General features: G+C 45.8%; 1 protein-coding gene across 1 annotated transcript in view; it reads left to right on the top strand.

The window, feature by feature from the left end:
• The window catches only part of CCDC64 (coiled-coil domain containing 64), a gene marked incomplete at its 5' end in the record, with an annotated part of 45,745 nt that overhangs the window by 10,737 nt on the left and 9,185 nt on the right, over positions 1 to 25,823 (top strand). The window contains 6 exons of the mRNA XM_008948324.1: positions 19,515 to 19,631; positions 20,334 to 20,345; positions 21,668 to 21,814; positions 22,641 to 22,820; positions 23,118 to 23,336; positions 24,508 to 24,651. Coding sequence (XP_008946572.1) covers positions 19,515 to 19,631; positions 20,334 to 20,345; positions 21,668 to 21,814; positions 22,641 to 22,820; positions 23,118 to 23,336; positions 24,508 to 24,651 — 819 coding nt within the window. The remainder of the gene's footprint in view (positions 1 to 19,514; positions 19,632 to 20,333; positions 20,346 to 21,667; positions 21,815 to 22,640; positions 22,821 to 23,117; positions 23,337 to 24,507; positions 24,652 to 25,823) is intronic.

Raw genomic sequence — 25,823 nt, 5'->3', positions numbered from 1 at the left:
ATAAGTGCAGCAAACATCAAAGAAATAATTTCAGCAAAAATTGGGGGGAGGTATCCCTACAGAGCTTGCTTGAAGATTTTGCACCCACCCATTTCATGCAAGATTTTTACCCTTGTATCCTTTGGTTTAAATACTGGTGAGCACTGAGGGAATGGGCAGAAGGCCATATGCAGAATAAACCAGGGGCACATACTGCTACTGAACCACAGTGCAAAGCCCCCTCTAGGGAAAGGGTTAAAAAAAAATGCTAGAAAAGTAAGAAAACCCCCAAAATGACATTGCTGTTAAGGTAGTGGAACTGCACAATGCCCTGCTTTTGGGAAAAAGGATGGCACCCATGGGTGTCAGGGGCTGGGCAGGACCCTGCTGGGGGTACCAGGTACCCACCATCCCCGGGTCCCCTTGCTGGTTGCTAGGCGACAGCACACCACAGGATGTTGCTGTGGCAACCGGCTGTGATTTCTCTGCTTGTGATGCCACGACAGGCAGCAGCCAGGCAGGGAGACGTGCTTGTGACGTTGAGACCCGACTGCCACCCCCGCTCGCTGCTGCATGTGTCCCTGGCAGCTAACACTTCATCCCCCCTCCCTGGTTCACAGCATTTTGTGCCCCAAAATCACCCTGGAGATCTCCCAGCCCAAGGCAACCTGTTGTCCACACCACCCCCAGGGAGCTTTTGAGTGTGCCGTGGGTAAGCATTTCACTTCCCTGGGAAGAAGGGCAGGTGAGTGAGCCCACAGGAGGTGACTCTGCCAGGGCTTGGCACAGGGCATCCTGTCCTGCGAGCACAGCCCAACAGAAATCAGTATCTGCCAGAGCCACTTAACCTCCACGCTGTGTACTGCTCAGCACACCCTCACAGGCTTGTGTTATCTGCATGGAGCAGCAGAGACTGGCCCCATGGGATATCCCCAAGGCCAGACCTCCAGCCACCACACCCTGGGCAGTCTGGGGTTTGAGCACCCAGAGCACTGGCTAGGACAGCTATGCACAAGGGCTAAGCACCTGCTCTCAGCCATACACTGCTTCTCTCTGCACTTCAGCAGAGCCCGGCCTTCATCTACAGCAAGTGGTCCTGGAAGAGAGTACAGAAGTTTCTGAGGCTTCTGCCTTGAGACATTAGCAGCACCATTAAGCCATGTGCATCCTGAAAGCAGGACTTCAATATAAAACTGAAGTTAACCTTTTTGGGGGGTGAGGAGATAAAAATCCAAATGAGTCCCTTTCTCCCCTCTTCCACTTCACTAAAAATTTCAAGTGGCTATTTTGTTTAGGCCCAGGTCTTTATGTTTATAGCAATTGTTTATTATGCAGTAGCTCAGAGGTAGGAACACGTGGGCAGAAGATTTTTTTTTTTCCAAAATATTTCTGCTTATTCACACTTGCTGTAAACACTTCCTCCAGGAGATTCTAGAAAGTAGGGCACAGAAGGTGTTTGCATCCAGCCACACTGCATTACTAGCTAGAACCAGAACTAAACATGATTGAAGGCTTTGCAAATGTATACATAAGAAAAACCCAATTAAAAGCATTTGAACTTTAAAGAGCCATTCTGGGTTACAAAGTTCATACATCTTATAATGAAAGTCTTTAAATTACATTTTTTTTCCAAGTAGAATTGCTTTTTCTAAATGCAATTTTGTAGACAATAGCTGAAGGGGGAGGTCTCTTCTACACTGAGGTGGTTTTGCCTGCTGTATTAGGTGCTCTGATTGCCCATGAAGTCATAGAGGCCCTTTGCAAAACAGCCTAGAGCTTAATCAACATTTTGTTTAGAATGGCATTTAGCAAAACCCAGTTTATTTTGGGCACAGATACAGGATGAGCAAGACATTCTCGCTGACTTCTGATGGATGTTGCACTACAATACAGAGCTGCCTTATGCTTGGCAGCACCACCCATAGGGATGGGAAATGCCACCATAGATGGGAACTATCTAGAGGTGGTAGCACAACGGGAAACAGCCAAGAGATTAGGACATACATCAAGTGTCCTGAATGACAGAGCAACTGGGGTAAAAGGTAAGTAGGCCAGAACATCCCATTTGCAGGAGATAGTGTTTCTTTGGATATCTCTTGTAGAGGCTCAGTTCTGTAGCTGAGGTGATTTGCACCAGATTCCCTTCAGGGACAGGATTCCCATCAGCATCCTGGGGCAGGAACAACGCCAAGATCAGAAGTGTTGGGAACATTTCCATTAACTGTTCTTACCATCTTCTAACTATTCTTCCCTGGAAGGTTCTAATGTTGAAGCACATAAAGAACATTTTTAAAAGGAAGAATTACTGGGATAGTTTCAGCTGGGTTGTGATCTAGCAAGATTATCACAGCAATGCAAGTGTGTAATAGATGTAGAGCTGTCCCAGAACAGCTACAAGAGATCGATACCTAAAGCATCCAGCTCACCTGAATTAACACCTTAAGTACCATTTACTAGCTCCACTGTGCAGTTCATCTGACTTCAAAAAGTAACCAAACTGTTGTGTTTGTCTTTGTTGCTTCCCCCTCCCCTTTGTATCCAGGAGGGGAGAAAGAACAAGGGACATCTCAAAAATCAGTTGAAGCTTAAGGTATCACCAGCCTCAGGCTGGCAGTTGTCTCTGCAGTTTTGTTCCTTAAGCTGATGTGAGACCATGTTATCCCTCAGTTACTTTGGTGTTAGCTTTGCCTCCACTTTCAGTATGCCAGGAGAAGAAAATTCAACCTTGCAATTCCCTTATTCTCTGCATCCTTGGAAGTCTGTTCCTGAGTCAACTTCCAGACTTGGCACAGTTCTGTAGTAACAGGGGTGCTCTTAGAAACCTGTTCCATTTGGCATAAGTTGTTCATGTTTATTTGTTGAACAAAGCACTATTGTATTTGGTTGCCTACAAGCTCAGATCAAGGAAAACCAAAGCTTTCTGCAACTCAGGTTTAGACCAGCAGATTTGCTGCTCATACCAGGGCCACCAGACAGGTACAAAAACTTGAGACTTGCTAGAGGGAAGGGCCTATACTTACAGAAGAGATCCATAGTCACTGTAGCTCTTGCAAGTGAAGTGTTTCAGGACAAAGTAAACACCCACAAGTTTTAACAGAAGGGGTCCTTTTCAGAGTACTTAGTTTTCCTTTGTTTCTTTCCTTGGTTAGCAAGTGTTCTGTATAGATTTTATGGCAACACCAGAAAATTGAGGCACTGAGACACTTGCTTTGTCAGTGTAAGTTCACAAGCAAGACCCTAGTAAAGGAAAAAATTGCCTCCCCACTTAAGCAGACTGCAAAGAGTTTGAACTTTTCTCTTGATCTTAAAGAACAGGGACAAATTGGGGGGTTTGTTGTTTTTTTTTAAAAGCGTGGATTAGGAATTTAGTGAGCTATGTCCCATACTGAAATTGTACCACCCCAGGAAAATGCTGTTAGTGTAGACATGACTCCTTTAGCATTTGAGCTTTATTCTCCATATCCCTTAAAGGACAATGTGTATAAGCTGCAGGATAAGAATTAGACTAGACATTAAGAAAAACATCTCAGGTGTAAGGTTAGCAGAGTAGAACAGATGGACCAGAGATGCTGCAAGGTCTCAGTCAAAGGAAGCTTTTGGGAAGTGGCCAGGTAGTCACCAGTCAAGCAGAGCTGAGCAATTTTGCCTTGGCATGAAAAGAACTAGGTAAAGTTAAGTCTGTAAAAGGCCTTCTGAGGTTTTTCCATGCAGGCAAGACTTTCAGTAACATCAGGTCAAGTCTTCCTGCTATTCATGAATATTGAAACAAAGAGGTAGAGAAGCCTGAAGGAATACTCACAAGGAATAACTGATCTCTAGGGCTTTGGAACAGACTTGCATTTTCATTTTACATGGGTGTAAGGTAACCAAGGGGTGAACACAATTGTAAGCAGGGTATTCAAAGGTTGGTTCCTACCCTTGCTTGAACATGGGCTCTTGAACAGACTCAGATACTGAGGCAGTCAGACTTTCCAGCAGATTTATGTTTAGATGAAACCAGATGAGAAAGCCTGAAATGACCATATTTGTTCAGAAGAGATTGTTTGCGGAATTTAGCAGCGTAATATTTGTCCAAATAACATCTATTGATCAGCTGTGAAGTTGCACAGGGATCTGATAACTCAAATTATTTCTGTAGTTCTTGCCTCTAATCCAGAGAGATTTATTTCCCTGGGCTTTACTCGATGCTGTATTTCACTTGGTGCACAAATTCTTAGTACATGTTCCCTTCCCTCTCCACCTTAGTACAAGAGAACAGACATCTTAGTGAAGAGTAACTAATAAATATTAAAAGCTTCAGGAGCTCAAGGCAAATGCTTGTGAAATTGATGATTTCATTAATACTACCTATTCTTGAGGCTTTTCTGTGCCTGAAGCACTGGTGCCACAGGCACAGGCCCTCACCCTGCAGAGCTGCAGACAAAGCTGGGGGAACTCATAGTTTTGTGCTGCTTTATCAACATCTGGGCTGTAGTGCTTTCTTGCAGCAGATCTGCTGAGCTACCCCATACTCATCTCGGTCAAGGCAAGACAGCCCAAAAAGTCCCTATTCAACCTGCTCAGGCTCATCTGGCTTGTTTGTGGTATGGAGGAATGAGCTCAGCCCAGAGGGAGCAGTGGAAGAGGAGAACACACTTGGGAACAACATTTTTTTTCTTCCCCTGCTAGATGCAATTGCCTATCCCTGGTGCTTTGAGAGCAAGGTAAACACAAGCACTTCAGGATCTCCCAGATCTTCCTCCTTTCACCTGGAGCCCATGCTGAACACAGACCCCAAAACAAGCAAATAGAGAATGGTGCTGTTTAAGAGCAGGACTGGAGGCAGCCAGAAACATTCTTCACAAGCCATTTTCTTGTCTGGCTGGAATAGACTGGCTAGGTACCATTTCACTTTGAACCCCTCAAAGGGCAGGCAGATGCCACTGCAGGAATTTCTGAGGTTGTAGCCACCGATTTGTGCAGTCTGAAACAACTCCTCAAAACCCACCTACAGAGGATTAACAGGTTGATTTACTTCATTTAAAGAGGCCTCCCCCATTCCAGGCATTATGCAGCCCAGAAGCTTAGAGCTGCTTACTGAGATTAACTCTGGCACCACGAGACATAGCCCATTAGCTGCAGGCTGGTTCTCAGCAGCTCTTTCCTTTCAAAGGAGTCCTCTACATCAAGGCTTTGAAAATTAGGAAATTCCTTCTATCTTCCCATCCTTCGCAATCCTCCATCAAGAAACAGTACAAGAGACTAAGAAGGTCAAGGTTGGCGAGAGGGAAGGAGACAGGCGTCTCTTCTCCCTTCATTGTAGGTCACTGCCTCACCTCAAGAAGGGAAAGGAAGGCTTGCCCAGTGTGGGACAGTTCCAGACCAGTGCTCCTGGTCCCAGACACGGGCCTCCTTCGTCAGTCTCTGCCCCTTCTCATGACCAGGGAACACACTACCAAGAAAATATTCTGCTGTGAAACTGATGATACAGAAGCCTTTTCAAGCATGAACTTGCTCAAATGAAGATATCAGCTCTCCTGCTTCCTTTAATCTCCCTAAGGAGACCTATAAGCCACACAGGTCAAGAAAAAATGGCCTAATCTGACAAAAATGCCTGTTCAGAGCCACATACCAAGTAGCCTGTGATGTTAACCCTTCCCAGGCTCATGGAATGTGACAAGCACCCAGAGCCAGCTGGCTGTGGTGCCACTGGGCTCACCCCAAGGGACAGGGAAGGAGAAAACAGCTGGTTGTGCTGGAAAGCCGTGGCCAGAGCACACACACATCTACACCTATGTAAGCACATATAGGCTCCCTCCACTCCTTCTCCTCACGTCACTTAGCCTACAAGGCATCTGCACAAGGCACCTGCTAGCATTTCAAGCACGTGAAGTAGACAGTTTTCATTAAGCCTGTGTCAGCACCACAGGTTGAAACAGCTTGTTTGTACTTCCAGTGTGCTGCTGCCACAGAGCATGGGCAGCCTTCTCACAGCACCCCAAAAGCCTCGTCTGCCCTGTTGAACTACACTGAATGAGGCCACTGCAGGATACATTGGAAACATTAAAGTAGCAGCAGCTCAGCCTCAACATCACAGGAAATTTTTCTGCATGTGTCCCAACAGTCTTCCATATCCTTCACAGATGAGGCAGTACTTCAAAGGCACTCAAATAATCACTCTTTGGTGCATTCCACCAGCATCGTTAGGCAAATGTCCATAAATACCCTTCTCACATATCTTGTCTCACTGAGATTATCCTTGTCTCCTTGGCAACTGTCAGATGATGTATAAGGCTAGTGTGGATTAGCCCCAGTGAGCCTTATAACCCTTGGGTAAATTCCTGCTCTACAACAAGACCTGGCCAAACACTCATCTTTCCTGGTAGTGTTAAAGTGTTGCCATAAACAATAGAAACAAAGAGTCTTTAAGTAAACCTGAGCAAGGATGAAAACTACCACGGAGCTTTGTAAGTGGAAGTATTTGTCCTGCCCCCAAACAAGTAAGTTTGGGACGTGGATATACTTGGTGTTTCACAGCTTGACAAGTAAAGCTGTATTTTCAATCAGTACTTAAGAGAAGGCTTTTGCTGAAAACCTGGGCTCTAATATCTTTATCTCCTTTGTCCCTCGGTGCCAGCGGGGATCACACTGGGAAATTCCAAATCCCCACAAGAGCTTAATAAACTTATGTTACACTTTAACCTATTAATTTCTGAAAACTAGCCTGGATTCAGGTCAACACTTGAAATCCATTTGCATACTCTGTCTGAAACCAGTTGTACTGAGTCTTTCTGCCTCTGAGCGAGCAGCCATGGGCTGCACCCTCATGTCCCACTCCTCCTCACTGCTCAACATGATCAAAGCATCAAGGCAAGGAGGTACAGCCCCAGCAGAAGCTTTCTGCAAGTGGAGCATTCCTCTGCTCCATACCATGTTTGGGCCTGGTGAGGAAGAACTTGTTTGTCTTTTGAGACCCTATTTGGTCTGCCTGGGCACCCAGAGGAGGCTTTGGCCACTCATGGTACTAACATCACACAGATGAGACCTGTCCCATGTAGGAAATGCAGAGAGCCAAGCAGCACTGCCTTCTACATAAGCATTAAGGGTTGAAGTATCCAAGTGATTACAAACAGCTTGTGGTGCACAAAAAACAGGTTTAAACTACTTGTTCCTTCTTCAGTCTGAGTCTTTATAATGTCCCAGCTTGGGGAGATCTCTAATTCAACAGGTCAAAAAAACCACCCATCCATGAGCAGAGCCAAGGAAATTAAGCTAAAGGAAGCACTAGCCTCAGGAGCAAAACCAAAACGAGGCACACTACAGCAGAAATAAGAGTATTTTTGTAATTAAGCAAACAAATCTCTGGCACAGCATTGTGTCTATACATGAATTCAGCAATGTGCCATGGCTGATACCTATTAGACTAATCAACAAGAAAACGCTGTGGGAGCAGGGTGGGGAAAAAGGTCTCCAGGATAGTTGCAGGTGGTAGGTCACAGAACAGCCAAAGGGTGATAGGGAAGCCAGCACAGGCAGGGCAGTGACAGGGAAAAGCAAATCCAAGTCTTGGCACAGGCTGGTTAGCAATGATGCAACATGATTTCTTTGCAGGCTGCTGTGGACCTGTTTGCTCCCCAGCCATCTGCCAACCCCAGCACACACCTCCTCACATGTGAGAATGAAAGGAAAAAGGAGTCAGTGGCTTAAGGCAGATGATTTTTAGTACACAGAGAATAAAAATTTCCAAACTCACATGCCTATATACTAGAAGTAGTTTTAAGTGACATCATTTCAGACACTCCTGCACACAGAAAGCACACAATATGTTTAGTATTGCTACCACAGGCTTCTGCACATAGAAGAATTCAGCTACAGCAGGAGGAGGAATAAAAACTGCTGGGAGCTGAATACCATGATCTCCTGTCACTGATCACATTATTCTTGCCTTGGGGAAGCAAGAGGAAGAGAAAGTTATTTAGAGGGAGGGATACTAGGGAAGATCCCAGTTTCAAATCCTGCTGTAGTAGGATAAGAATTGGAGCAGTAGATCAGCCTGTGCTTGAGTGCAGGATAATCCACACACACTTATGCAAGGCAGCCCCTTCTGCTGAAGATAAAGTGATAGAAGAACATAACTGGAAAGCAATGAAAGTTGCCACAGTTAAAGTATCAGCACACCTGAATGGGGCTTTCAAAATGAAGCACACTCCAACAACCCAGTAACTTGTTAGGGAGACTTTAAAGCTGAAGAACAGCCACCATTTTTGTTGTGTTTTAGTTTGTGTCCTTTAGCTGGTCTCCTTTTCTTAGTTAGGGCCAAAAAAGCACATACAAAGGGTGGACGACACTCATCAATCCTGGTATTTCTTTAAAAGCTCCAGAGCCAAAACCAACAGCATTTCCCTCACCCTCTCCCTTTTCTCCCAAAAGGGCACCCATGGGCCTTTTACACACCCTACCCCTCCAAGACAGTGAAATGGGGGATTTTTGTGAAGGAGAGAAGCGTGCTCCCTTTTCTCTGGTTGTCACAGCTTTATCAAAGATGCTACTTCTTTCCAGACAAAGCCTAAACCATCAAGCCTTCAGCCACCAGGGAAAACACATCTTTTCTCAGCATCAGACAGGCCAAGCTGCTAATTCTCACAGCATCTGTCACTACAACGTTTCCCAGTCTCAGATCTTGTGCAGTGCTTCCAGGTCTCCACACCCCAGTGCTGGTCTGCAGACAGCTTCATGGCTTGGTTGCACAGAAACCTGGGCTGCAGATCCCCCTAGCCCCACCAGCACCAGCTCCCTGCTGCATGCCCCAGCCCAGGCTCACCTCAAGCTTGCTGTGTCTGCATGGGGTCAGTTGTCAGAAAGAAACAGCCTCGGTGCTAAAAAAACCCACAGCTGGAATGATTCTTATCTCTCCAAGAACCATCTCAGACTGCAGGGGAAAGGGGATTTGATTTAATGATGTCTGACCTACATTTGCAAAACCTTGGCTATAGGTGCAAGTCTAAGTATAGCATGTGTGTGCCAAATTTGCTGCCCACAGCTGAGCACAGAGTCTTTGTCTGGCACTTTCAGTGGACACTATTTCACACACAGTTACTCTGACACAGCTGTTGAGATATTGCTACAGCAGGTTTTCTTCTGACAGCACTGCATCTCTCCTCCATCAGAAATTAACTGAAAAGAGGAAGGATTTGTGACTGAGGTGAATTTCCCCATCCAGGACCACCACCACTTTACCTTAAGTGATACTCCCAAAGACACCAAAGCCTGAAACTCATACAGAGAGGGGATCTTTCCAGGCTCTGATAATGATTCCCCTGCATGTGCACAATTTGGCAGAGCATAGTATATTTTATACACCATCCCACATAGTGTCCTGCACCCACCTTGTTTTTCAGCTAAGTTTGAGCTCCATATCTACTTGCTTTATTTTTTATTTCCAAGCACAGCTTTTTGTAGGACTTAAAGTACCAAAACGCCAGCGACTTTGCCAAAAGCTGTTATTTAAATAAATTCATGCAAGAAGTTTTTTAAAGCTAGATTGTAGGAGGACAAAGCTCCAAGGAGAGATCCAGATTCTTGTTTCTGGTCCCTCTCAGTATCCAGACTCTGGCCACAGCAGTACCTATGCAGTCTCTCCAGGGGAACACCCCATCTGCCAGCTCAACATGTGCATAAGATCCAGCCACTGACAGAAGTGCTCAGGAGCTTCCAGAAATCTGGGTTACTGGTGGTGTTTGGAAAACTCACCCTCAACTTTGAATGCATCTGCTGTTGTTTAACTCAGCAGCTCTGGCTCATGCTAGGAGGTACCACTGCGTACTTGCCACTGCATGCTGGGGGCAGGTGTAGGCTGCTCTGAAGGCCAAGCCCCTGCCATGAGGATCTACGACTTAAAGACCTAATCCCCTTAGTGCTTTCATCTGTGGCACTGCACAGAAAGGTAAACAAGTACTTCTGTGTCCCAGCATCTGCTGCACTGAGTCATAAACTGAACCTTAGTAGAAACAGAGCAAAGCTGGGCTGACAGGAGACAAGCATTCGTGTGCTCTCTACATATGGTAATGTACAAAGTATAGACCTGTGTTCAAGTTCAGCAGATCACAGTGCTCAGATGTTATTACTAATGCATTGTAATTATCTTTTGTCAGCAGTCACCAAGAGCAAGGTCTGATTTGTGCTCAAAGTCTGCTCCAAAGACCTTGTGCTCTAAACAGATCTTTTCATGCTGCCAACAAGGGAGAACAATTCAGGAATAGCTGGAGGCTGCTTGAAGTACAGGAAGAAGTATTGCTAAGTTAAATCTTAGTATCTCTAGAAGCTTTTTTGTCTGCAGGTATCCATCACAGTTCTGTCATGTTCAGAGTGACATCAAATACTAGCTGACCAAGAAGTATTTAAGTAAAATTTTACCCAACAGCTCCAGAACACTCCTTTAGGAAAGTAGACTTGGACCTTTTTATTTAAGCATTGCAACTGTGACATGCTGCCATGTAAGTTGCTTGGGTGTTTTGTTTTTTTTTCCAAAATTTTGTGATGAACTTGATCATTTTTATGGCACTTACCTTTCATTTATGACCCTACTGCACCTATCAATGGTAAAAACACTTGGTGAAGAGAAAGCTTTAATGGGAGAATTTGAAGCTGTAGCTCCCTTCCTGGCCAATGTTCACTATAAGGTTTGTGTTTTCTTATTTTTCCTACAGAAAGCAGCCACAAGTTTTACTGTGTCAGCTGTGAGAAATGAGCCTCCTGCACAAATGACCTTCTATTCTGCTTTAGTCAAGCCAAACTCCCCCTCAAAAAAAATTCTTAGCTTTTCCTCCTCTGGGTTTTGAAATAAGCTCATCAAGTTATGAAAGAAATGAGCAAACATATCAGTACTGGTTTTGAGAAACAGCCTGATGGAAGTTATTGGGAGTCAGACCTGGCAGGGATTTAAAAGTTAATAAAACATGTCCCAGGTCAATTTACCATAAAGTTTTAATATACATCTACATTTTAGATGTTTTCTCTCTTCCTGTCTGAAGGCTTCCTGGGAGAGATTAATACATTTTGAACATACATCCACTCATTTCACATGTATAGGAAGGGACACCAGTATTATTGTGCACTCAGACATGTTTAAGTGCAAGTTTGAGCATCAGGTCTACATACACTGGAAAGGTTTTGGTTTATATATTACTACTAAATCCTAAAAGAGTACATTCTGAGCTTAACTAGGTGTATAGACAAAGATTTCAAGAGCAGACAGAGCTGCTAGCCTGCCATCACATATTAGATATCCCCAACAGATCTCAGCTCATTTTCTTTGAAATAAAGGAGACAGAGTGCTTAAAGCCACAGAGTAAGAGATTTCAAGAAGCTTAATTATTGTCACCTGCTTCCAGGCACAGACATGCAAGCTTGAACACCCCCAGGTTTAAAGTCTTAGACTAAAACAATTTCATTAAAAAAAAAAACAGAGTTAAGAATGGAGATTGACTACCAGGGAAGACAGCAAGGCCTCTCAGAGCAGGAAAATATCTTACAGTTCTCCTTGCCTCCACCATCATAAGCTTCTGCTTCTTTGTTCAAAAACTTTTAATGGCCAGGTTAAATCTTCATGTTTCCAGTTCAGCTGTTTCCAAACTAGTCAGGCAGTTTGTGTTTCACTAGGCTATCACCTGACCCACACTTATGGCTCACTAGAAATTTACTGGAAGAAATATTTTTCATCCTTCAGCTCAAGCAGGAAAGTCAGATTGAGTGCAAGAAATCTGGATTAAAACCCACATCAAAGGGAACTTGACCAAAAAGGGCTATCAAGATAAAAAATTACTATTGTCAGGGAAAAATAACTTATTCATGGAAATTAAACATTAGAAATGCATTAGACATTATCTAGAAGAGCAGGCTGCTGAACTTACTGTGCAAAACACAGACCATCCAGCTTTCAAACTGGACTGGTTTCCTCTGCTAGGCCAAGGCAAAACTTCAGAGACCACAGTCTCACACGTAGCTGTGGGGGGACCACAGGCTTTTTAACCTGGAGGTCCCAGATGCCTTTCGGACACGCTGGACCCAAGCTGTGCTCCACTGAAATTACTGCAGCCCTTCCTCCCAGCTCTACTTAAGCATCACCAGGCTTGATTATTTAAGCCATAAGCCTGTTTCCATTTACAAATAGGTAGCTAAAGAGCAGAGGAACAAATGCTTTGTTCAAGGTCAAGTGCAGCATCTACACAGAAACAGAAGAGCCTCCTAGCGTTGCACTTTATTACCCTATTCCTTCTCAACAACAGGAGCCAAATTACTGCCAACAAGCCCCGTATTTGGCTCTCCATTCAGAGCCCTACAACAGGCATCAGCCCTGGGAGCTGCTGTGCAAAGCTGTCTCATCTCCCACACTTCTTCTGCAAGCAGCATTTGCATACAGAGAGCAAGAGCCACTTCGTGCACTACTTAGCATTGCGTGTCCTCCAGGCACACTTTGTCCTCTGAGTTATCTCCAGTGCTAATTTATTGCAGCATTCAAAGCAGTGAGCCTCCAGCAGTCCCTCCCACAGGAAGCAGGTTGACTCATTTTTCCACACACTGTATTTTCCTCTCCACAAGAGCCAAATGCTTAGGTCAAGAATAAACCACAAAAAAGGGTGGCTCGTGTTTAAGCACCTCCTAAAATGTGCACAGCCCACAGCCACTTGTAAAGCTATTACCTTCATCCAAACAATGAACCTAGAGATATTATACCCAGCTAGAGTTGTCCCCATATGGCACACAACTATCTTTGCTTCTGCACTGAGCAGCAGTTCCTAATCCTGCAAGATGATTTAGCCTAAGCTAATGGTTTTGGCCTCAGCCAAATTGTTATCTGAACACTTACTGGCAAACAAGACGAGGAGCACCATCTTGCATTCGCTCCCCTAAGCTCTTTGCCAAAGCCTTCAGGTGTTTGCCTTGCAAGCTGGTTCTCATGTATCAGCTAGCCTTATAGGAAGGGAAAAATAGGACAATTACATTGCCAGGAAAACCCTGACTTTCTGCTCTTTCACACTTTGCTTAGTGATGTGGCAAAAGTTCACTATCCCCATTGAAAGGATTTTTCAAGGGCACTTAGAAAAAAAAATAAAAGTAGCAGTACCTTAACATGATTGAGTATTAACAGCAGTTATCTCCAGCAGCTCATTCAGCCCTTCAGCCATGAGAAGCAACCAAAGTCACCCAGTGCAAGCACTTTGTCTCCCAAAACAAGCAATCCAGCATCAAGCTGAACAGGTTCAGGTTTTGTGGAGTCTCCACCAAGAAGCTAAATATCTCCACTCTAACAACACTTCTCCAGCCCCACCTAGAAAGCCCCCAGCTGCTCTCTTATAGCTACCTCCCCACTGGCCCCTGCCTCTCAGGTGTGAGGCATCTGTGCTGATGCCACATTAACCTCTTGCCATCCACAAGAATTGACAGCATGGCTGGGCTGGGCTGGAGGCAACCACTCACATTCTTGGTGTGCTTTATTTTAAAACTCTGGTAAACAGGAGTGAGGTCAAAGGACACGTTAAGCATTTCCCGCTGGCCATATAGACCTGCAGCAAATAATTCTCACTTTCATACAAGCAGTAAAGTATCTTATTTCCAAAATGTCATGACTGTGGAGGTAGTGCAGATCTTGGCAAAAGATGCCACTGCTGTCCTTTGTCTCACAGAATCCTGTTGGAGTAGGTTTAATGCTACAGCCACAAGGCTTTCCTCATCAGTAATGTGTTCTGAGCCTGACACTTACAAAAGAGTCATTCCAGTGCCTCTTCTCCATTACTCAGACTCTTTGCTTTGGCAGTTAAGGATCCCCATCCTTTAGATCTTTGATTCCCTTTTTCTTGACAGGTCTATTTTGTGCTAAAAAATGCTCATTTGTTTCCTCTTGTCCACCTGCTTTGTTGTCAGTATAGGGCCCCTCTAACCAATCTAGCTGGCCTGTGCTGCAACATCAGCCTGTTTCCCAACGAAAGCAAGGCTCATCAGCCTGTATGGCTATTATAAAGCAGGTCAGGCAGTGTGCCACAAAATCAAACCCTTTTGTCTAAACAGACATGGATTTACTTGATCATCTGAATAAAAAGAGAGAAGGAGTAACCAGGAGGAGACCTGCAGGGGTGTAAAGAGTGGTACAGGTACCTGAGTGTGAAAGTGAGTGGAACAAAGGCACCAAATGCCAGATGCAAAGTAGTTTGCCTGAATTACACTGAAAAAGTGACAGAGACAGGAGACAGTGTGCTCACACATCCAGCTCACATTTCACATAGATGTATGACTTCAGTGCCAGGCCCTGGAGAGGACAGCTCTGGCTGGATGCTGCACGTCCCCACCACGGCCACCTCACAGACCTCACCTAAACGAAGCAGCAGTCGGGCTGGGGGTCAGAACCAAGGAGAACACTGAGGAGTGCTCACGGGTGCTACAGCAGGCTGCCCATTCTGTCTCCCCCGTTTATTTTTATTTCGCATCCCTGTAATGATAAATGATCTCCCTGTCTTTATCTCAACCCACAAGTGTTAAATCTTATTTTCTCCCCCATTTTGTTGAAGCGGGGGAGCGAGGGGTGGGTTGGGTGGGTATTTGGGCATCCCACCACGGTGCCATTGCTCTTCCCCACGTGGCATTGCTGTGCTGGGGCTGAGGCTGCTGCATCCCGGGGGGAATCCCTCCTCTGTGCAAAGAAATCAGCAAACACAACCTGAAGCCCTCAATAGGTGATGAACGGTGAGAGCCACTGTTATGCAAGCACTGTCCTGGATAGGATAATGCTTCCAATAACAATTTAAAGTTGACCTGAATTAAAAGCTTCCAATAAAAAGCTCTCAGAGATTCCCTAACTGCGCAACTTGCATGTATGCAAAATATAGATGGTCGCTTATGGTATTGGTGTGCCAAGGGCTGGAAACTGGCCATGGCCTCACTGCTTTCTTGGCATGGGTCAGTTAGCCTGGAAAACCAGGCGTACCACCACCACTGACAGGCACCATGATGCTGGGGTGCTGGTTACAGTGGCAGGGCAGCAATCCCAATCTTTCCAGGATTCCCTTTGCAGCCAGATTAACGTGTGTTGTTCTGGGGTTTTTTTAACTATCATTATAAAGCAAGATGTTTGTTGTTTCCTCCCCTGTTTGTATTTCAGTGGCCAAATATATTTTTCTCCCAGAGAAAGCTGGGAATCCAGGAACCTGAAGGCAGCAGTTTGAAGTATTAATGGTACCACAGTGGGAATGGGGAGTCCCTTGAACTCGGCTATTAGCAAATTAATAAAAAGGGGTAACGTGCTCTCCTGAGTGTTACAAATTTAGCACTAATTAGGACTTCTCTCAGCTATTTTAGGCAAGAAAATCTTCAATATCCTTTGTTAAATTTGAATCATCGTGTTTGTAGAAGTAAATCATACAGGAACGTTGGTTTCTTCACCCAGCTACAGTCTTCTGAATTTTTTTCACTCTCTTTTTCTTTCTGATATGACATAGAGATAGATATTTTGTATGCAGTTAGTTTTACTTAGCAAATCTTCCCCCAAAAGAGTGGGTTTTTTGAATGAGACCAACCTACAAAACATTCATTTCTCTCAGTCCATCCCAAACATTTCAAAGATCCCCTCTTCATGGGAGCATCAGTGCTCCAGTTTATTCACGTTTATTTTATTTACTTATTGCTTATATATGTTAAACCTCATAGGGTTATTGTAACTTGTAAACCATATTTTCCTGTCAAATATCTACACAGTTTTGTGTATTTTAGCACTTTGGAATTAATCATGAGAGAAACTTAATCAGGTTTGCAATGAAAAAAAAGCCCTTAATTAGAGCAGAGGCCAAAATGTCCTCCTGCTCTTCCTTTCTTCTTGCACAGCACAAATCTTATCTAAGCCTTGCCTGAAGTCCAGAAAACAAATCTCACAGTTGATTGAATGTATCTAATTGTGAATTGTTGTCTACCCTTTTGCAGATATGTTTCAAACTCTGCCTGGTGGCTGTGTTGGCTAATTTGCCTATACCCAGGAAATTAATTCTTTCTTAACTACAGAGCAAAGCTATGATGTTGGGCGATATACGTCTGCCTTTCGGGAAAGAATATTACTTCTCTCTAGGAAAATCAATGCATTGCTAAATGACTGATGTAACCAGAAAAGGTTTTAGCTTTTAATGTTGAAGAAAACACTGGCAGGGAAGAGAAAGCACCATAGTTTGTATGAGAGCCAGTCTGGCAGAGGCAGAAGAAACTCACTTCAATTCCAGAAAAGCCATAGCTTATTTGGGCAATAAAGGGAAAATTGAGATAGAAGGTTACATCTTCTGATGACACTAGAAGAACATGTTAGAAGTAATTGGTGGTGAGCTCATGGTTTAAAACACACTTGCACAGATGTACAGCAGTGGAGAGACTCCAAGCAGACAGGTTATGAAAAGACACCATAAAGCCTGACAAATACTGGACACTGTCAAGGTGACTTTCCATAAAATAATGTAAATCAGTTTTAAAATCTAGACTTTATGATCAGTTAGAAAGGGTAGTTCTGCAGTAGTATTAATAACCTCTGAAAGAAATGTAGCATGAAAAGGAGGTTTCCACGACCAGAGCTCAGCTCAGAAGACTTTGTTTCACGTCTATGAATAAAATCAAATCTTTGCAAAGGTGAAACTAAAGGCATCAGCCATTTCCCTATCTAGAGAAACTGGAGGGAGACTTTTCCTCATTCTCCTGTGAATGGAAACACAGGATACAGTCATTTCTGTTTGCTTCTGTTAAACAGCTGATCAGAGAGAGTATTTTGCACTGGATGGGGCTAAAGAAAGTTTTTTTTTTTTTTACTTTTCTCTACTGCATGAGATATGACGTGAATAGTGTATGCTGAGGTGACACTGTAACATCCTGTCAGCTTCAGGGCGCTAAATGCTAACGACGAGTGAGTCCTTTCTTCCCTCCATGTGGGCTGTAGCTGCAGGAATGAGATGTGTGAGCATGTACACTGAGCAGCAAGTAGATAAATTCCAGATGATGATTTGAAGCTGGTGAATATAAACCTTACAGTCTTGCAAGCAGTCTGCTACTGGAAAGGACCTTTAAGGTCAATTCATTTCCCTTCTGTCGTAGGCAGCCCTCTGAAAGAAACTGCATGATAAAGTGAACCAGCTTCAGCACAAAATACATTTTTTGCCACCATTTCTCCTACTGTAGTGGTGCAGGAGGAGGAATCCTACTGCAGCTCCTTGGAAATGTAAAAATCTTCCTATCCCCAGCCTTAATATACTCTTATCCAGTTTATTCACATCATTTTTTCTGCCAAAATTGTCCTCTGCTTAAATAGTGCTTCTCCCTTCTGTGTGCTTATCCATGATTTATTTATAGGGAGCTCTCTCTCAGCATTCATTGCATGAGATAAAACAAGCCATCCTTTTTTAGTCTCCTTTCATATAACAGGCTTGCCACGATGTGAATCACCCTTGCAGCCTGTCCCTTTACCTGCTGCAGTCTGAGCATGGGGAGCAGAACCAGCAACAGCAGCTATATATTGTCTTTCCAGGGACTTTTGCCATGCCATTAACACTCCCTTACTTTTTTTACTGCTATATTGTACATTCACACTGCCTATACATAGAACTGTTGTAGCATATAAATTATGTTATAGAGTTAACCATCAAATACTGGTGTGTCATCTCGTCTGGTATCACTTCTGCTCCTTGGGAGCCTGGTCAGCATCTTGCAGGCAAAATCCTTTGGTGCTTTTCATCTGGTGCTTGTTTACCCTTGATAGCTCCTGCAGAGTATTTCAGCATGAAGATGTTTCAGCAGTCGTTACTAAAGCAAGTGAATAATTCAAAGAAAAAGCACAATCTATCCATCTTCTTTAGTGTCACAAATTAATAGCTGCTCAGGATTCTTTGAAATCTATAGCTGCTTAAGGGAAGAAAAATAACCAACCCCTTTCTATAGGGCTGTGCCATCACTATATTTTGTGTACTCTGCCTGTGCAAGGAAGCTTTATTAAATAAATGAGGTGAGGGCAATATGCAAAGGCCTCTGATGTGAGACTTTAAAGAAGGGGAAAAGACCAGTTATGCTAATCCAGGATAAGAAGGAAACTGAAAACCGATTAGTAGACAAAATTATTTCTTATTATTGGAAACCATTTCTCATTCCAGAAGCCAGTGGTCAGAGCCTGGCTGATTTCAGTAGCTGCACTTCTGCCTTCTGCTGCCCCTGCAAGCAAGCAGTGTTGGGGCAACCACAATTTCCTCTACTGGATGGACCTGGAACAGCCTTTTACCTCTTGCTTCTGGTTCGGATTATTTCACTGAAGACTGTGCAAAATGAGGGACCGGGTAGTGTTGTCTTTGTGGGCTGCTCAGGCTGGGTCTGTGCTCATTCCTCAGGTCACAAGCTGCTAGAGCAGGGTCGTTGCTCCCTATGGTGGAGCAACTTGACCCTGCAATTTGCAAGGTCTGGTTCTCCCTGTCAGAGCACCATGGGTCAGATCCTGACCTGCATTTCCAGACATAAGTATGCACTTCCAAGCCTGCCCACAGCTGCTGACCCAAAAGTGGGTTTTCTCCTCTTGCCCCCATTCCTCCCTCCCATCTCACCTCCCTGCCCAGGGCATAGTGGGTGCCAGTGGCATTTGCTGTTGAACATATGGCTCTGCCTGTGCCCCGAGCAGGACAGCAATGCTGCATCCTGAGGGAGGTCTCTTCCAGAGAGGGAGGTCTGTGCCTAAGTGTAATGGAACCTGATGGAGGCTAATTAAATAGAAAACCATCCATTTGTGCTATCTCTTTAGGGATTTGTCATAAAAACCTTATGTTCCCTTACAAGCCTAAACAAGTGTGTTCACCATGTAAAAATCAGCCATAAAGCTGTCTAGAGAGTAGTTAACATGCCTAAGCTGTCACTTACACAGGCTGTCTGCAGCCTGGATCCTGCAGGTAGAAATGGCTTTTCCCTTGTCCTCAAAGCACCCTGCATAAATGGGGCATCCTCCTTCAAAATTTGGAAAGGGGGCCAAGCTCAGGGATCCTGCACCGACCAGCACGTGGAGCGGATGCTTCTCCGTCTGGCCCTGACAGGAGCCAGAAATCAGAGGCAAAGAGCACTTGTTATTTTAGAGCTGTGCCAAAGGTGTTCAGAGGTTTAGAAAGTGTAAATTCAGTAGCAGTGTTTCCTGAGGTCTATGGAGATTGCCTCTCCTCTGCCTTTGCGAGTGGCCTGGTTGCCTCCTCAACCCCAATCAGGCTCCTGGGTTTGAGGAAAACTAAACTCCCTGCAGGGCTTGGGAGTCTTTTGCAATGGAAGGTTATGGGCTGTGTCCCTTTGGCTCCCCCAGGGGAAAATCAGCATTGTCTGACTGGCTGCTCTCCCCAACGTCTGTCCAGGATGAGTTTTTCCCTCACCCAAACTGTGCAGGTTTCATAGTTTCTGCCAAAACTAGGGCTTGTGCAGAAGTCATTTCAGGGCAGATCTTCCCACGGGCAGGAGGAGATAACTGCTTTCTGTCCATGGGATGACCCCCTGGGGTAATGCCAGCTGGTGTCTCCTTGCAGGCATCAGAGGTGGAGCGGCAGCTCTCCCTGCAGGTCCACACCCTGCGGGAGGACTTTCGGGAGAAGAATTCCTCCAGCAGCCAACACATCGTGCGGCTCGAGAGTCTCCAGGCTGAGGTGAGTCACCCACGCTCGGCCCCATGCCTTTAAAGGGTGGCCAGAGCTGTCTTAACTTGTACAATATACCCCTGCAAGCTGGGTAAACAGAACCTGCTGCTTGGAGCAAGCAAGGAGAAGGATGGTGGCTGTGGGGTGAAGGACTTCCCCAGGGAGGATTTTTGCTGCCAGCCAGGGCTGGCTGGAGTGGCACTGACCAGCTTCCAGCACTGCCTCAGCCACAGGCACCCTGCAAAAGGAAGAGATGAGAAGAATCTTCCAGGAGCTAAACCATGGCTGTGCTCCTGCAGAGCTGCTGCCCAGTACAGATTAAACTCTGGGGCAAGGTGGGAGGTCTGCAAGGGTTTGGGTTTTTTTTTTCTGTTTCTCATGCTTGCAAAGAAAGCAGCAATCCTCTCCTGCCTCTGAGCCACACAAGTGGGAAAGCAAGGAGCCCCTGCTTGATTTAGCTCTGGTACATTAGCAGGAATGATATTACCTTCTTTCCCTTTCCCTTCCCTGATGTGGAGGTCACTGGGGACCACGTAGGCATGAACTAGATGGGTAGCTGATGTCCACCTCTACTACCCAACCACTTCTTTAAATTATAAGCTGTCTGGAAAGAGCTTTTCCTAAAATCTCTCAATTTCTTCTTTTCTCCTGCTCCCACCTGCTCCCTGCTGGTCCCTCGCCTTTTCTTCCCCTCCCCTTGGTGTGGAGCAGCAGGTCCTTGAAGTAAGTATGGAGGCTCGGAAAGGGTTTGCCTGCGCGTGCTCCGCTGCTGCCATGCATGCCTGTCGCTGCACGCCTCACCTGCCTCCTCACCCCTTCCTGCCTGCTGCTTTCCAAGTCCCTTTCCCCGGGCCCACAGCAGAGAGATGGGTTTTTTTCTGTTATATGGTCATCCACAGGGTGTTTGTTACTGGTTTGGGTACCAAATATGAACTCTCAATACAATCTCTGTATTATACATCTTGTTTTTCTTGCACCCCATTTCTCCAGCCCACGCAAATCACGATGGCTGTGGGAAGAGACATCTTAGAAACCATTAGTCACCTAAGAGGAGCTTTCTAATACCTACAGCAGCCTTTACCCCACAGAAATAACAAGTCCACACGCTTTGTTAATATTCCTTCATGCAACCACCTGGAAAGCAGCAAAGAGACAAGGTCCCAAAGAGGCCAAGAAAGCAGTGGGAAGGTTCTGAATTTGAAGGTTCATGAATTGAAAGGAGGCCATAGGGAGTATTTAGAGTTATACTGGACTGGTAAATGGCATGCCCAATCCCCAGAGGTCTTGTGTGTACTAATCTGGGAAAACACTCCTTTTTCTTGGTTAAAGAAGAAGTGACCTTGGCTACTGCTGATTCATCCTGTGCACTGTTCCCAGCCAACTGAATCACAGAGGCTTTGCTTGGCACGTTGTCCCTTTTCACCTGAAATCGCCGCCCTTGACAATTAAAAGAAATGAACCAGTTTTAAAGGCAACCCATCACTGGGAGACTAAAAATAAGCATGGCACAGAAAGGAGTCTACACAAGTGAAAAGACAAAAAAATCCCTGGTGAGGACCTGGCAAGCACACAGCAATTCAGGCAAGCACATGGGCAGTGCTGGGCCACAGCCCTGCGGGGAGCAGGATCCTGCAGGCTCATCCTGTGGTCTCCAGCACCCAGGCAGGAGAAAAGGCCACCGTGCTCAGTCAGCACCAGCCAGGAGAAGTTAGTTGTTTTGCCTCGTCTTGCAAATTCTAAGGTGCAAATGGTGGGCAGGGCTGGCCTCCACTTTGTTTGGACATTTCTGCCTGCTCCACGGCCTCCTGCCAACGCACACCCAGCCCCTTCAGAGCTGCCCCTGCAGCCTGGGGAAGGAGGAGTTTCCTTTCAGAGCCTTCCTAAGCATTAAACCACACCCTGAGATACAGTTTCTCTCACATAGGTACAGAATGTGTACGTGCATACCTTTGCTTTTTGCTGGTTCTTTTCTCTCTTGGGACTGGGGTTTCCTTCCTCTCCTCCCTGGAGCGCGGGGTCCGACACTGCCTCTCTTCCCTCCGCAGATCAAGATGCTGACAGACAGAAAGCGGGAGCTGGAGCATCGCCTTAGTGCTATGATGGAGGAGAATGACCTGCTCCAGGGCACCGTGGAGGAGCTGCAGGACCGAGTCCTCATCCTGGAGAGACAAAGCCATGACAAGGACCTGCAGGTGAGGCGGCAGTGATGGCACAGGGAAGAGGTGGGGAAATGCAGTAGAAGACATGGTTTAGGGTAAAACTGACCCGGAAGGTAATCAGGAACTGGGAGACAAAACAACTAGAAGAATAAAATGGGTCATATAAGCATAGCAGAAAGCAAGGTTCTGGATGTTCCCCATAAGGACAGATAACAGGAGGCACAGTGGGGTATCTGGACAGCAAAAAGCAACCTGGGAGGGAGATCTGAGCAAGTGAGTGGCCAGGGTGCTGGGGAAGTGAGGTAAATGTAAAAAGAAGCAGAGAACTCTAATTGCAGTTCATGTTACTTAATTTTTTAGTAGTACAATTGGCTTCAGAAGGGCCTTCTTAGACCCTGCTGTCCTAGCTCTCCAAAACAGCCCTGAATATTTTTTTCCCTTTAAAAATATAATTTGTATTTATACATGTGTATAGTTTTTTTAAAAAAACATGTCTCTATAACGTTCCTTTTTAGATTCACTTCCTTTTGTGTTGTTTTCAGCAATGTTTTTTTTACCTGAGTCCCAACTTTTCCTTCACAATGTTACTCATTTGAGTGCTGATTAACCTGCTATTTTTATCTTTCAGGATATTCTGGAGTCTAAACAATGTCTAATGACATTTGCAGATTATTAAGCTCCAATAAATAGCAATACCAGCCAAGAGTACTTTCCTCCTGGCTGGAAACTCTCTCTCGTGACACCCATTACTCCCTCTCAGCTCCCCCACGAACCAAGAGATTCATCCAGTCCATACAACCTCCTCTAGTAATTTTTTTTTCCCCACTTCCTTGACAAATTCCTTGATTTTCTTTGCAAGCTGCACCAAAGCCAGCTGGAGCTCCAAGAGGTGAGGCTGTCCTACCGGCAGCTACAGGGGAAGGTAGAAGAGCTCAGTGAGGAGAGAAGTCTCCAAAATTTCAACACAACCAGCACATCCCTGCTATCTGAGATAGAGCAGAGCATGGAGGCAGAGGAGCTGGAACAAGAACGAGAACAGGTATTTGTCCTCCAGCCCCTGGACCCCTGCAACCACCCCCAGAGGGATAGGGAGTTTAGTTAATTTGACCTGGATTTGGAGCTGAACCAAGAACCAGAAAATTGGTGCTGTAGTCTCAGCTCTGGTATCAACACTCTTTGACCATATGAAAGTAAATTTCTGCATCCATTTGAAAACCAATAGAAGATGATAGACAACTATTTGTGAGGTTTAGCAATTACGTGGCTCACTTCACCACGCAAGGAGGCTCTCCATGGCCTTGATGTCCCAGGCTAATGTGAAGCTCTCTTGTTCCAGCTGAGGCTGCAGCTCTGGGAAGCGTATTGCCAAGTGCGGTATCTCTGCTCCCACCTCAGAGGAAACGACAGTGCAGACTCAGCAGTCTCTACAGACTCCTCCATGGATGAGTCTTCAGAAACCTCATCAGCCAAAGATGTCCCAGCTGGAAGCCTACGGGCAGCTCTCAGTGAGCTGAAAAGACTGATACAAAATGTGCTGGATGGGGCAGACTCCACGGTAAGTTGCTGGCACAGAGAGACCTTGGCCTGTGCATGTCCCCTTGCCCAGATGACAGAGCTTGCTGCAGGTTTCCACTGGATCCTGAAGTCCCTGGTCTCCAAGAAAACCTCTGTGGCCCACAGAGATGGGCTGTCACAGTGCACAGCCTGCTCCGTCTGGCTCAGATGGTCAGCCAAGAGCCAAGCCTGCACGTGGAGTTTCAGCCTGCTTGTGGTCAGACCACCCTAAGTTTCAAGCCCATGCAACCATTGTTGGCCTTGGAGTCATTCTGGACCATTAATGGAAGTAGGCTTTGAGATTTGGAGTAAGTTAGAGTTTCAACATGGAAACACTGCAGATTGCCTTATATGCCACAGTTCAGTTGTTTCTCTTAGGATTTTCCTAACCTGGCTTTATTAGCAACAGTGTCACAAAACCATTGTAGTCCCCATGTGGGTAGGTTCCACCCCTGTGAATTAACACTGTGTATGAATGTCTTGGCAAGAGCTGCCAGTCTTAAATCCATTCACAGGCAAAGAGCTTTGATGGCACGAGAAGGTGTCTGTGGGCTATGGCTCTGGGGGTGCTGGGGGGGAGGGGGATGGCATGGAGGACCACTCAGCATCCACAGGAGTGCAGAATTATGAGAAAACTCCTCACTTTTTGCAGTGGCTCAAATCAGGCCTATTTCCATCACTCACAAGCTGGTTGTATTGCCAATATGACTTATTTGAGATGCCATGGTGAGGAAGACGGTGCAGACCCTGCAACTGCAGACCCACAGGGGAGTACTCACCCTCCTCTTGTGTTAGTACCTGTAGCAGCTGGTAAGAAGGCTGAGCATAGAGATGAAGTTATATTTGTTAAATGAAAAAGAGGGAGTCCTGCAAAAAGGTCTACAAACACGGGGACTGTAGCCTTATGTTACCAGGTGGTCAGTAGGTCTCTAAGTGTGGTTTATGCTAAGGTGAGAACATGTCTGCATGCCCTTTTTATCATGTGTAGTAGCAGCACTGCCCTTGGCTGAGCACGTTTCCATGCGGAGGCATTTGGAAACAAAACCGAAACTCAACCAAAGTCACGTTCACATTTCCTCATTTAGTATCCCCCATCCCCAAACAGTATCAAATTAATGCAATTGCCTTTTTTTAAGTGAAATCTGAGCAACAGATTTCTCTCCTGCTCTCAGAGCTCCCGACGAAGTGACGATGACACCTTAGAGGAGCAGATCAGGAGAACGAGCGAGGATTCGCGTGCCCTGAGGGAGTTAATGGAGGGAGAACGGGGGAAACTGAGGCAGAGTTTGGAGGAGCTGCAGCGACTGCACAGCCAGGTTAGCAATTCCCACGCTTTATATCTGGTCTTGTAACACCAGTGTTCATCCTCCAAGACATGCCTTCCATAGAAGAGAACAGCATGGTAAATAACCCAGAAGGACTTGGGTCAAACCCAGTTAAGGTTCGATGATGGAGATTCTGTTAAATCCAGTGTAGAGGTTTCAGGCATTTAGGATCAGATTTTTTTGACAAGTTGTCTGGCGCCCATCCCAAACATCATCTCAAGCAGCCAAACTGCCTTTAAACCTTTTCAGCCAAACTGTCTCCCTTCAGTTCTCCTCAGCAGAAGACCTCAAAGTACAAGGCTGCTTGATACCGGTACTGGAAACCCTTAGATGTCCAGTCTGACTCATTTTGCTTGCACTAAGCCCTCATAAAGGGTATATGCAACCACTGGATGGACTAAAAGTGTACTGCTCTGGTGTCCATGGCACAAGGTTCACCTCCTTCCGTGGCAGCATCCCAAAATCCTCATAAATGCACACCCAGAGAATCTTAATCATGGCCAGCCTGCCACCGGGCAGCACCCCAGGGCCAGCAGGGACTGGGTGAGACAATCTCAGCAGCAATGAATGATCCAACCCCCAAACCAACACCACACTCAAGGCACAGAGTCACGCTGCATCCGCACTGGATGTAGCATCATCTGTGACTGATGTCCTAGGCCAAAAGCAGCAAATGGAGACAAGCACTCGAGGAGATGCTCTGCAATCCCTATCCTTATGGGACAAGTCTCCAAACGCTGGAAGGGATCTGGAGGCTGCAGAAGAAGCAGCTTTTAACATAGCTGCTTGTGTGGCACCAACCACACTGGAGCAGGGAGTGGGATTAACGCCTTGGCTGGTCTTGCCAGCAGTGCTGTATCACCCTTCTGCTCTACCCTCTGGAGAAGAGAAAAGAAACACATCCCTGTTTAGAAAGTCAGCACAACCTGGGGTCTGACAGCCTCGTGCAGGGCTACGGCAGCTCCCACCACAGGGCCAAAGAAAGAAGAGCAAGAGCATCACGAAATGTCCCTGGCAGCGCTGGCTGCGCGTGTATGAGGGTGGGGAACAGACTCTGCCCAAAGCCAAACCGAGTTTCCCAAAGCAGCTGCCGGAGGCAGAGTGCAGTGAGGGAGCAGCCCGGGCACCTGTCCTTCCCCAGGGACTGCTCCTCTCAGCAATGG

The sequence above is a fragment of the Merops nubicus genome, unplaced genomic scaffold (assembly GCF_000691845.1).
Source record: "Merops nubicus isolate BGI_N331 unplaced genomic scaffold, ASM69184v1 scaffold35949, whole genome shotgun sequence".
NCBI lineage: Eukaryota > Metazoa > Chordata > Aves > Coraciiformes > Meropidae > Merops > Merops nubicus.
This window is presented reverse-complemented; position numbering and strand designations above follow the sequence as displayed.